At 36.8% G+C, this 13686-nt stretch overlaps 1 protein-coding gene across 7 annotated transcripts in view; it reads right to left on the bottom strand.

Annotated features, from left to right (window-relative positions):
* Eip74EF (Ecdysone-induced protein E74) overlaps window positions 1–13686 on the bottom strand; it is a 338704-nt gene that overhangs the window by 57663 nt on the left and 267355 nt on the right. For all 7 annotated transcript variants that reach the window (XM_069498007.1, XM_069498008.1, XM_069498006.1 and 4 more), the window contains one exon: window positions 8186–8308. In XM_069498007.1, coding sequence (XP_069354108.1) covers window positions 8186–8308 — 123 coding nt within the window. The remainder of the gene's footprint in view (window positions 1–8185; window positions 8309–13686) is intronic.

The raw sequence follows: 13686 nt of genomic DNA, 5'->3' as shown, positions 1-13686 counted from the left end.
CGAGTTTACGTAATCCATACTAATATTATAAATGCGAAAGTGTGTCTGTCTGTCTCTCTACTAGCTTTTCAAGGTGCGCCGGTTTAACTGATTTTGACAGGTACCGAGTTAGCCTACATCCCGGGAACGGACATGTAGTTGAACATATTATTTATAGGCTACGTACTTCTTATTCCAGAAAATCAAAAAGTACCCTCTGTAGTTTAAAAAATCGATATTCACGCAGGTGAAGTCGCGGAACCTATTATTTCGTTAGGCGCCATGTTGTTTTTTTTAATTTAGAGCCACTCGGGATGATGTAAGGATTCTAACGATACCCCATACATCCACATTTGTTTACACATTTAGATGTTGTGGTGAAAACATTGCATACTACTTAGGTATTTTATATTTTTAAAGATGTGGACTGTTGGCAAAAAGGTATATGATATTAGCACATCTAAAAGCACCGAAATTCCTCAGATTCACGGTTAGCAACCGTTTGAACAGCGTGTCATAACGGGTTTAGCGGTTCTATATTATGTGAATTATAGATATGCGCAGATTAGCGGAAAAAGATAGAAAAACGTTTATCAAAACATAAAAATCGGCCGGAGAAGATAATTTCACGAAAAAAAGTTTGATTCAAGAAGTCATGATTGAAAAAAAAACTTCTGCGTTTATATTTATAGGTAAGTATATAAGGAAAACAATGGGGCAAAAATATTGGGATATAAATATAGGGAAAAGGGAGCAAGGAAGGCTGGTAACACAGGAAAACTTTGATTCCGAACAGCCCAAAATAGAGAGGATTGGAAGAAGAACTGTGGGCCATTGCCCAGCAGTGGGATTCTATTAAAAACCATTAAACGAACGATAAAAAACAATCACAGGCTTATATGAATAAATAAAAAAGGTACCTACATACAAATTATACTCGCTTTGAATAACACGTTGTCACGAGGACCATCTATTTTTCTTGTAGTCTGTGTAGGCATGCCAAAAATATATGACGGCGCTCAGAAACCGCTAGGTATAAAGCCGTTATATATCTACTATATACTTATATAACCTGTGTATATAACGTAGGTAGGCTGTGGGCTATGTAATCTCGCTCAAGGACCTAGATATGTCGGGCTGGGCTTAAGGCGGGAGCAGACGTAAGACAAATACCTATGCGTCTAACAAAACTTTTCATACATATTATGTATTATACTATTTTCAAGCTTTATGTCTGACGATTTAGGTTAGAGACGTTCTGAGAAAAATTACGGATTATTTTTTAAACATAATATTTCTTAACATGGAAAGTTTTCAATGGAGTACCCACGACATTAACGAAAATATTATTCCTACATAATTACTACCCATATTATAAATTATGCGAAAGTATGTTTGTTTGTTGGTTTATTATTCAATCACGTCGCAACGGAGCAACTGATCGATGTTATTTTTTGCATGGATATAGTTAAATACGTGGAGAGTGACATAGGCTACATTTTATACCGGAAAACGGAACAATATAAGCAGTGGTACTGATGCTGAGCACAACCTAATTTTAGAGTGTTCGCATCCTCTTCTTACTAATGTAACATGAAAAAGACAGACGCAGTTTCACAGTTTTAAAAATTTTTAGATGGTAAAACCCGTGATTTTAGGCGCGAGCCTACTGTTTACATTTGTAGCGTGCACTTAAATTTAGAGTCTTTAAATGTAAAGTTCATGTTCTGTCCCTTTTTAGCATTGTTAAAAAGAAAAGGATGCAGATACTCTAAATTTAGTTTAGAGAAAGACAACGGAATCGGTGCCAATATGTCTATTTGCCCTTCTAAAGTGCACTTTATGACGCGACATGAGCGTAAGACGAATTTTGGCCTAAGAAATATATTTTCAGCAAAGATAATGTCGCATAAATATTGGAGTCTGACTTCTGTATACTGTGCCTAAAATACGTGGATACATTATATTACAGGTACATAGATATTATAGTAATATCTTTTGTCCTTTCAGCGCGATTTGTCGGAAATTACATTCCACTATTACGTACCTACCTACAGACTATTTGCTCAAATACATTACTTTCTTGCGACTCCGAAATCAATTTCCTGTGCTCTGTTTTGTCTATAACTTCAAAATTGAGTTATTTTCCAAGATTGTAGCGATATTTCTACCAAGTTTTTATCTATGTAAATCAAAATGAACGTTTAATATTTCTTTGTATGCTTTATTAAAGTCATAGTCAAATTATTTACTCAGAATAGGTAACATGGTACGCTTACTGATGGTCAAAATTGTTAATTTGTAAGATGATGACTAAGTACTTAAAACTAAAGCTACGAGGGTTCCAAACGCGCAGATTACGAATCTGTGATGTCTTATTAATAAGTATAGATTTTATTTGAGAAAAATCAATTTTATTGAATATTTTCGAAGTAAAGATTTTTCCAGTTTTCAATAATAACAACGTACGATAGAGATAGAAAAGGGTCGATTTCTACATAACTGGCGTAATTTTTTTTTTTTTTTTTAGATAGAGTACACCTTGAAGTTAAGTCCATTTAAAGAAAAAACGCCCTCCTAAGGGTGGGAAAAAATTAGGTGTCGACTTAAGAACCTCCTCCTTATTTTCGTCGGTTGAAAAAGCAACCTTTGACCCTTAGAGAAATACTTGAAATTTTTCATGAGTAAAAGTGTAAGTGACGAGAGGAATCACGTCAAATATTTAGGTAGCAATATTCGAGTCGATAAAAAGTCGGTCAAGTGCGAGCCGGACTCGCACACGAAGGGTTCCGTACCATCGTACAAGAAAGAATACTTTTTTTGAATTTTCCTGGTGGCCATTTTGAAATGTTTATTATTTGTTGTTATAGCGGCAATAGAAATACACATTCTGTGAAAATTTCAATTCTCTATCCATTACGGTTCACGAGATAGGTACGGCTATGATAGACGGACGGACAGACGGACGGACGGACAGCGGAGTCTTAGTAATAGTGTCCCGTTGGCACCCTTCGAGTACGGAACCCTAAAAAGCAGTACAGCCCCTTACCCGCCTGTTAACGTCATATCGTTAGGTCTTGTAAGTGCCCCTTGGCGGGCTTCGGGAGCCGGGGACAAAGGGTCCGACCCGGATCAAAATAGCGGGATGAAAGGTAAGCCAACCTTGCGTGCTATTGGAAAATTTGCTAGCGAATATTTCAAGGTCTCTTCCTTTTTACCTATCTACATTCTACGTACCTACGAATTTGTATTTGGAAAATTCGTATCTGAGAAATGAACTACAGTGAACTACAGTGAAGAACTCTCGGTTTGATCCTGAATCGACGATATGTCAAATAGACTATGGTGACGTAAAATCAAAGAAAAATAGGCCTACTTTTGGGCTGCTGCATCAAATGTAGTAACATTTTTGACGCCTGCCAGTGACGTTGAAGCCTCAACGTTCTGTCGTGAACTGTGGTTTTATTGAATTATCAAGACTTGTTCAATATACAAATTATCCAATAGGTACAATATACAAAAAAGCTTGTCCAATATACCACCTATCTTTTAAATAGTTAAACGTTTGTTTTTAATTACTCTACCACAGGTTTGAAATGAATTGAACGAAATATTTACCTTATTGTACCTACATCAAAAGAGAAATGCAAAACTAATTTTACTCAAAAAAAAATACCTAAGCCTTCGACAATAATCTTAGTAGGATGCAATTTAATACTAACCGGATTAAAATATGTACTTACCGGATTGATTGATTTTGATTTTTAAATGTCATTTATTTTTATAATAATTACAAAGAAAGTTATGCAACAGTTTTTCAAGATAACTTATTGCTAACAACAGTATTAAATATTTGTTTGTACAGGCTAAACACCTTTATAAACATATACCTACATCTACATACGTAGTGTACAGACAATTAGATCCTAATTTACCTATCGCTAACATAATATTATCATAATGTGCATTATATTTGAGCTATAACACACAGATACTAAACTAACTAATTATAACAATATTCGGAGTAAGCTATTATGTCTAACTACTACGAAAAACAATAATTTTAATTTAAAAAAAGAGTACAAACACGACGCCAAAAGCATTAAATTTTTACTTATTATTTACAAGCCGGGTAGGTAGAAAAACTGAGCTACAGAATCGGCAACGCGCTGCGTTAACCGGTCGCTTGTACTGACACACTGTTATGAGTCACCGAGGAAATAGTGATGGGGCAGTCTATACCTGTTGTATGTATCGGCAAACGATAACGTGCCGAGTCTACTTCTGCCGATTGATGAAATCAACATATTTGGATGAGTAGGGTTTTTACGTATATAAAAATTGTGGGATAACTTAAAAATATAATCTTTTAGAAAAGGGTATTTTATACTATTATGTAATTTTTTGAGATTAGTTCGGAAAGGTGTATTATATGCTATTTTAATAGCTTTATTTTGTATTACCTGTAGTTTAGCATATTTACTGTCGGTGATGCTACACCAGACGGGAGCTGCGTAAGTTATACAGGGTCTCACTAAAGTGGAATAAACTCTCAACTTTGTGCAAGAACTTAATTTAGACTTACGGTTGAGTATTGGTCGTAATGCGTTAATAGCTTTAGCTCCTTTAAGAATTAGACTGTCAATATTTTTGCACCAATTTACTTTATCGTCGATTATTGTACCAAGGTATTTAACTTGACGGCTCCAAGGTATAGAGTAATTATCTATTTTAATTGTGGATGTGGGAACCGAGCGTTTTCTAGTAAACATTATACTTTCTGTTTTATTAGAATTTAGTTTTAGCTTCCACTTCGTAAAAAAGCTATTCAATAACTCCAAGGAAAGTTGTAAACGTGCGATTACAAGATCGCAGTCCTCAGAGGTAGTATACGAGGCTGTGTCGTCAGCATATATGGCGAGATGTGTGTGCGGTTGTTTAGGGATATCATTTATGAAAAGTGTGAAGAGATATGGACCCAAAATGGAACCTTGCGGCACACCAGCTGGTGTAAGTTGAGATGATGATTTACAATCGCCTATATGTACAGAAAAAGAGCGATTGACCAAATATGACTGGGCTAACTTAACAAGAGATAAGGGAACGTTGTTAACTATTAATTTATGCAATAGGCCCTCAATCCATACCGAGTCAAAGGCCTTTTCTATATCTAGCAGAACCATGCCAGTGCACTTTCCTTGATTCATACCATGAACTACATGCTCAGCTACCCTAGCTAACTGCTGCGTGGTCGAATGAGTCCGACGGAAGCCAAATTGCTCGGATATAAGTAAGTGATTAGTAGCTATCTGAAGGCGTATCAGAATGATGGATTCGAACAATTTACCCAGACTAGGCAAAAGGCTGATGGGTCGATAACTAGAAGGAGAAGATGCATCTTTTCCTGGTTTTTTAATTGCTATCATTTTTGCAATTTTCCAGGAGGACGGATAGTACCCTAGCATTAAACATCCGTTAAATATTTTAGTTAGTAGGACTAAACATTTTTGCGACATGTTCTTAAGTAAACAGTTGGTTAATCCATCAATACCAGGGGCCTTACGTGATTTAAGTTTATTCAGTAGTTTGCGTATCTGACTCGGTCTAACAGGTTTATCAAGTTTACCTATATTGAAATATTGGAGTTCTGTGATTGATTCACCAACTGATCGTTCAGTTTCAGGATCACTTATCCAGTGTTTTGTGAGGTTCATGTTATTAAGAAATGCCTCTGCCAACACATCACATTGTTCTTGAGTTGATGAGGTGAAAGTACCGTCACTAACTTTAAGTGGTGGGATTGTATTCGGTTTAGGATTTAAGGATTTAACTAGTCGCCACAAGTCAGAAGAAGGATTGTCAACTTTAGCTAATTTATTGTCCCATATTCTATCGTTAAATTTTTGTATTTCTTGATCAATTTTGTATTTTAAACTATTAAATTTGGTAAGGAGCGATCTCTTCATACATAAGTTTTGTTCTTTAAGGGAAGCTCTACGGTAGGCATTCTTAATTTTAATTATTTTCTTGATACGACGAGGTAGCTTGATTTTACTATCTACACATATCACGGGGACACTATAATCCCGGGCATCGGCGAGAATATTTGATAAATGTTCAATATTACTATCTATTGCACTTACTGATTTAAGAGGAGGTAAGTCTAAGGTAATGTTTTGATCCAGATACTTCCTGAATTTAACCCAATCAGCTTTATTATAATTATATGTTTTAAAAGATTTACGAGCGAATGTACCACTAACATTGAAAAATATAGGAAGATGGTTCGAGGATAGACAGGTTATGGCTTCCATGTCTGTGATGCCATGGACACCATTTGCCACGACTACATCGGGTGTTGAAGGCGTACGTGAACTGTCGTAGTGGATTAATGTGGGTGTGCTAGGAGCAAATACATCATATTCATTAGTAATCATATGGTTAAATAAAATTTTGCCATGTAAATTAGCGACGGAACAGTTCCAGTAGGGATGCTTACCGGATTAAAAAACCGGATAAATAATATGTAAACAGGTATTTTTTCATTCGCGACTTACCTATTTTTTAAATTGTAAGTACATACTTTTATTACTTTGGCGAAATGGTAAGTATGGGAATTCAGCCACGAAGGTGGTATACATTTTAGCAGCAGAGTGCCAAAGTTCAGGCATTCATCTAACAAACGCTACAATGTACTACAAAACAGAACAATCTACGTTATTTATTACACAGTTTTATCATGCGAGCTCCCGCGGGACACATTCGCCTCATTGTTGTTCTCGTGTAAATGCTTCAGCCTACAACTAATGCATGTTTTTAGGTACAAATATTAAAATTTAGCCGCAATGAGAAGAGATTAAAGAGCCTCAATAGCTCTAGAGGAGCGGAATAAAATCCGATAGGTCGCCGGTTTAAACCTAACCCGTTGTACCTACTCCTAGCACAAGCTTGACGCTTAGTTAGAGGGGAAAGGGGAATATTAGTCATCATTGGCTAATATTCTTTTTTTAAGGGGAGGGAAAGTAAACATACACAATTAATCCCCGATAAGCAATATAGGTGTTTTCTGACGGTTAACTTTAATAAATACCTACGTCACAAATTAATAAAATCATTCTGTCTCTAACTTAGATTAAGGATCTCTAATCTGTCGATAAGTTATTTAGCAACGTTGTTATTTGTCTAAAAATATCATACGATTTTTGACAAATAACATAACTTCTCGACCGATTACAGATTTTTTAGAATTAAATGACCTAGATTTTTTTTAATGTAAGCCGTGGCAGTGGCGTGCACAGGGTTTGAAGCCAGGGTAGGCACTAGTTAAGTAGGAGCCTGTTCACTGGCAGGTTATAATGAAAAATATGCATTGAGCTAAAAACAATAAGGGTAAGCAGTGCATTTATGCCTCTATGACCTGCACGCCACTGCCTAGCGGCATCCTAGCGGTTTCAAGTTACATTAATAATTATTGTGAAAGGGACTTTCGTTTACTCCCCAGATTCGTGGGAACCCAATTATTGCCGGATATGTGATGGTAGATACAAGTCAATCTTTCTTTTCTCTGCAGGTAACTTACTAAGGTTGCTTTGCGTTGCTTTTTGTCAAAAAAACCGGCCAAGTGCGAATCAGGCTCGCGCAATGAGGGTTCCGTACAACAGTCGTATTTTTTTGACATTTTGCACGATAATTCAAAAACTATGATGCATAAAAATAAATAAAAATCTGTTTTAGAATGTACAGGTGAATACCTTTCATATGATACCCCACTTGATATAGTCACTCACTTCGAAAGTTGAAAATACTAATTATTAGTTCATGACCACAATTTAATTTTTTTTGTGTGATCTAACCCTAAATTCACGGTTTTAAGATTTTTCCCCAAATGTCAGCTACAAGATCTACCTACCTGCCAAATTTCATGATTCTTGGTCAACGGGAAGTACCCTGTAGGTTTCTTGACAGACAGACAGACAGACAACAAAGTGATCCTATAAGTGTTCCATTTTTCCTTTTGAGGTATGGAACCCTAAAAATGTGAAATGCCTTTTACCACCGTATCGCAGGACGCCTTCGACGCCATCGATGCATTCTAAAACTGATTTTCGCACTTGGCCGGTTTTTTCCTTCTAATAATCTATTTCTTATTCATTTTTCTTTAACATTCTGTACCAAAAAGTGTAACAAGCACAGGTTATAGACTCACCCGTGTTAGGCGCCGTGTAAAGGTGATGCCTAGGTGCGGGCGTAGGCGCCAGGAGCCCATGTAGCAGCGCCCTGCTGAGTGAGCCTCGTGCGCCCAGCGTTAACGCCGTGGGCTCTCCATCCACTGCAACAAACAGACACCGAATATTAGTAAATCTATATATCTTTATTGATTTATAGATTAGCGCTTGGTTTTTTGCCTTGGCTAATTATGAGCGCAATCAGCAGTGCTGGCATGCTATGATGCAGCCTAAGATAGCGCGGGCTTTTTTTTAATAGCGAGCAAACAATCAGGCGGGTCGGGTCACCTGATGTTAAGTGATTACCGCCACCCATGAACATTGTTGGTCTACCCTTAGATTAGGGGAATAAATATAGGATATATGTAAGACAATCCAACACTTTTCAAGTTACCTATATCTATAAAAAAATTTTACAAAAAAAATAAAAACCGACTTCGATACACAAACACTAAAAATTGAAAAATAATTTAATTTATTACCGAATATATTATGTATACAAGAGTTAATATAGTTCCATAATAGTATTTTTTGGTGCCGGTGCCAATTAGCTTCAGCTGCGCGAATCGTCTAGACTTCATATTTTTATGAGACTCCACAATGGCACCTCATTGGCACCGACCCCAAAAAATATTATTATGGAACTATATTAACTCTTGTATACATAATATTTTTAGTGTTTGTGTATCGAAGTCGGTTTTTATTTTTTTTGTAAATTTTTTTTATAGATATAGGTAAAAAAAAGGTTTTTTTTGTAAAAAAAATTTATTTCACAATTTTTAGTGGCCCCATGGAATTATGCTATGACTGGTTAAAAATCTACTGTTTACTAAGCTATTACACTGATCGCGAGCAATTTACTCTTATCCGTTGAGGAGTTCCATTATCTATCTTCGAAGATGTTCATCAGATCTTCACCAAATTTAAATGGGACCAACTTTGAAGTATACCCTTTCAAACAAAAAAAGAATTTTCAAAATCGGTCTAGGCGTCTTCGTGTAATCGGGGAACATACATAAAAAAAAAAAAAAAAAAAAAAAAAAAAAAAAGATTCCGACGAATTGATAACCTCCTCCTTTTTTTGAAGTCGGTTAAAAATTGGTATTTGAGATTTCGGTCAAAACTTAAGAAATAAATTGGATTTCATGATTTTTCGACATTCTATCCTCGATTTTCAGAACTTCCAGGTGAGCAAAGCTGGGACGAAGCTGGTAGATAAGAAATTAGAAGAAAATTGCGGACACCATTGCTATTCATATATTTTGCTCTAAAAAGTATTATTTTCATTTGTTACTTACTAGCTGCCCCGGCGAACTTCGTACCGCCTAATGGTCGATTATTTTTCGGGAATTTTAAAAAAAAATTCTCTCCGTAAGAACCATCCTCGTACTTCAAACTTCAAGGAATATTATGAAAAAAGAATTAGCGAAATCGGTTCAGCTGTTCTCGAGATTTGCGATCAGCAACACATTCAGCGATTCATTTTTATATATAGAGATTAATTATAATGAATATTAATTATATAATGAATATTGAATATTAATTATATAATTATATAATGAAATTATAATTAACTATATACGCAGCAGAAACAGCTGAAAACGGCAAGCGGCGCAAGTATGCCTCTCTTATAGAGAGTTACATTTTTGTGCCGTTTGCCGTGGAGACCCTGGGGCCATGGAGTCTTAGTGCAAAAATTTTTTTACGAGACATTTCACCGCGATTAATAGCCTCATCTGGTGACAGAAGGGCTGGCTCATTTTTTGCGCAACGGATCAGCCTGGCTGTCCAGCGTGGAAATGCAGCCAGTATTCTTGGCACCATTCCACGCGGTCATGATTTATATAGTAATTAGATAAGGCTAGCTTTAAGTTTTATTGTAATATTAAAAAATAAAAAAAATAAAAATATAATGAATAGGACATAAATATTAATTATAATGAATAGGACATAAATATTAATTGTAATGAATAGGACATGAATATTAATTGTAACTATACACAAAACAAGGCACACAGATTGACCGGGAGGAACAACGAGTTTTAATCAAATCCGGTGAGAGATTTTCCATACCATGTGATCCGATATGGAGTTCGAATGAAAACCGAAAATCGTATGGATGATGAATCGCATTCATTTTGTTTTGAACAATTTAGCGCTAGTTTCTTAAAAACAACTACTTAGTAGATATTATCTCAATATCAAAAAGAAAAGATCGCGAGGAAACCCACATGCCTGAGTTCTCTAAAATGTTCTCAAATGTGTGTGAACTCTATTAATCCGCACATATACTATGCAACGTCTATGACTACCACAGGTGATAGGAATGAAGATTTTACTGAGAAGAGCCGGCAAGAAACTTAGCAGTTGCTCTTTTCAAATCATAAAAAGTTACAATATGTAACAATACACATTTTGTGGGCAACTGAAAGCTCAGCCGGTTGCATCCAGGCAACTTCGTATCGTATGTTTAAACGTTGTAACAATTTGCGAAGTAAACAAACTAATGCGATCCTCAAATACTTGCTGAGATAAATTACGTTAAATGAAACAACTGTAATAACTAGAGCCACAATAGCTGAAAGATGCGTGAAACTCGAAAGGTCGCTACGCGGCATCGTAGCTTCGTAGCAGAGTAGGTACTTTGTTTAGCGGACTGTTGAGTTGCTAACGACCGAAATTCATAAAATCAATCTATCTGTCATCTGTCGATAAGTTACTTAGCAACGTTGTTATTTGTCAAAAAAGACTCTACAATTGTTGACAAATAACGTTATCTAGCAACAACGCTTGAAAGCGTAAAGTGATACAACCACAGAACTCTGAATAAGGTAAGGTACAACTACCTTATCGAAGTATCTTACTATAGTAGACCTAAGCAGCTAGGTTGTTCGTACAAAATATTATATATTTTAGGTACCTACTTATATGTAGTAGAGAAAATGTAATTAAATATTTAGAAAAGGTCTTTGAGAATGATTTATTTTTAGAACTTGAAATATGAGGTCGAAACGGTATTCTAGGAAAATTAATATTATACAAGAACAAATGGTTTGTTTGTCTTACCTCTGGGAGTTATTTATTTCAGCTTTACTTGATTACATATTGATATTTGATATTGGCAAAATAATATTTTTGATACCTAGAATAATTTTATCACGGCCGCGCTGGGGTTAGAAACTTGAAATTTTGCCAGTAGTCTCTTTTTAGGGTTCTATACCTCAAAAGGAAAATAGGAACCCTAGGATAACTTCCTTGTCTGTCTGTCTGTCTATCTGTCCGTCTGTCCGGTGCGCGAGTCTGACTCGCACTTGGGTTTTATTTGACGTAGGCACTCACTAAGAAAGGATTTTCGGTAATTCCCCCCTGAAATATTACATAAAGTCAGTCGTTTTTTAAATTATATCCATGGAAAATGGGTGGTTTCATAGAAATGGTTAAGGGGACCATGTCTACCATGTCCCCAATACTTGTTTCAGGTTTTTTAAAAATTCCACCTTGTCACCGATTTATAAAAACTCCACTCGAGGTAAGTCGGGGGTATTAGCTAGTCTTTCCATAATCTGATTGGACGAAACGCAAGTCTATACTCTGCCCGGTTCATTACAAACGCACCCTGTATACTCAAGGAGGTACACCGTAAGTCGACGATAAGGCAGGTTTCTAAATCATTTACTTATCGAAGTCCCCAAGTCTCCAAAAATGATATAATCAATATCAATATACATCTTCCACATAGATTATACACCGTGATGTATATATTCTACTAGATACGGCACTTCATAGTAACAACATATTCCAACGAACATCGTCCGCACTCTTGTCAATCGTAATCCGCATTAGACGCAGTCCGTTTCAAATTCAAATCATTTATACAAATTGGGTACCATTTCAATTTGTAATTGTTATAATTAATTACCTAAACTTAAAATTTCTTTGCACATAGATAAGTTAGAACAGACAAAAGGTAAAGTAGCTTGAAATGGATCGTGTCATATACACACGTCAGTGCGTCGCCGTTCTTATTAGAATTATTATTTTACTAGCTTATGCTGGCGACTTCCTCCACGTGGACTACACAAATTTCAAACCCCTATTTGACCCCCTTAGTGGTTGTGTCTTGATGTCGAGTGTGTCGTGTTTATCGCACAAGTTTATTTCTTACAATCGGCCTGCGTCTAAAACGGATTACGATTGACAGGAGTGCGGACGCCGATGTTCGTTGGAACATGTTGTTACTAGTGATGTGTCGGATCATTAAAAATGTAGATCCGCGGATACGGATCATTGGCATCAAGATCCGCGGATACGGATACGGATACGGTTCTTACCTTTCTTACTCAATCGGCGTCGGTGCGCGTGACCTTGAAACGATAGTTGACGCCACTTGACGCTTTGCGTGGCAGGACATGTTTCGTCTTGCATTGCGCGAGTTTTTCTCATAGATTAATTATGTTTTGTTTATAACTTAGTGTGACTTGAGCAGCAATAACATTTGTGTTTGTTTGTCGTTAGTTGTGGAATTATTTAATAGGTAATATTTTTTGCTACCTAATCACCTAAAAATTGAATTTAATCTATGTACCTATTAAAAATTAATAGGGTAAAAGATCAGCCAAAAAAGAAACGAAAGACACGGATCTTTTTTCTCGGATATCCGGAACATCACTAGTTCTTACTACGAAGCGCCGCATCTAGCGAAACATTTATTTCGCTGATCAATATCAATATATCTTCCATAACGTATAGCTTATACATTGATATGTTAGCAGACGCTTCCGCGACCTTGAGGCTCCCCCCCCCCACCCCCTGGCCACCTGTTGTTATGTCCTCTGCGCATGTTTTGCGCAAGAGGGAGAAGCACTCTCCCACTCTCCCTCTCGGTGGTCGAAATGTCTAGACGGTATGTGAACTGTTAACGGAGTGGGACGTGGCTGTCTGCGATTGCCGTCTATGTTTGTTTATTTGTTGCCTCGAAACTCCTAATCTTGACGACTTCTCTGGCGCAGTGGTCATATTAGTGGGAGGTCCCGGATTCGATTCCTGCCAGGGGTTTGGAATTTCTAAATTTCTGGTCTGGTCTAGTGGGAGGCTTCGGCCGTGGCTAGTTCCCACAAGCCGTGCCGCCAAGCAATTTAGCGTTCCGGGACGATGCCGTGTAGAAACCAACACACGAACAAGTCAAACTTAAAAGTTAAAAACTTTAAAAAAAAAGGTTTTAAAATGAACAAATTCGCACTAGGGTTAGCTGCTGGTCGAAATGTCTAGACGGAGTGTGAACTGGTAACGGGCCGGGAGGTGTCGTGTGCGATACGATGTGAACTGGTAACGGGCCGGGAGGTGTCGTGTGCGATACGATGTGAACAAAATGCAAATGATGAGGACTGGTTTGTTCGTGGCGTGGTGCACGCGAAGCTTTGACTTCTCAGCGTTTTGATAACGTCAAATGTTGATAAAATTTATTTAGAAAAATATTGCTAAC

The sequence above is a fragment of the Maniola hyperantus genome, chromosome 4 (assembly GCF_902806685.2).
Source record: "Maniola hyperantus chromosome 4, iAphHyp1.2, whole genome shotgun sequence".
In the NCBI taxonomy this organism is placed as follows: domain Eukaryota; kingdom Metazoa; phylum Arthropoda; class Insecta; order Lepidoptera; family Nymphalidae; genus Maniola; species Maniola hyperantus.
The sequence above is the reverse complement of the archived record's forward strand: the minus strand, read 5'-3'. Positions and strand labels throughout refer to the sequence as shown.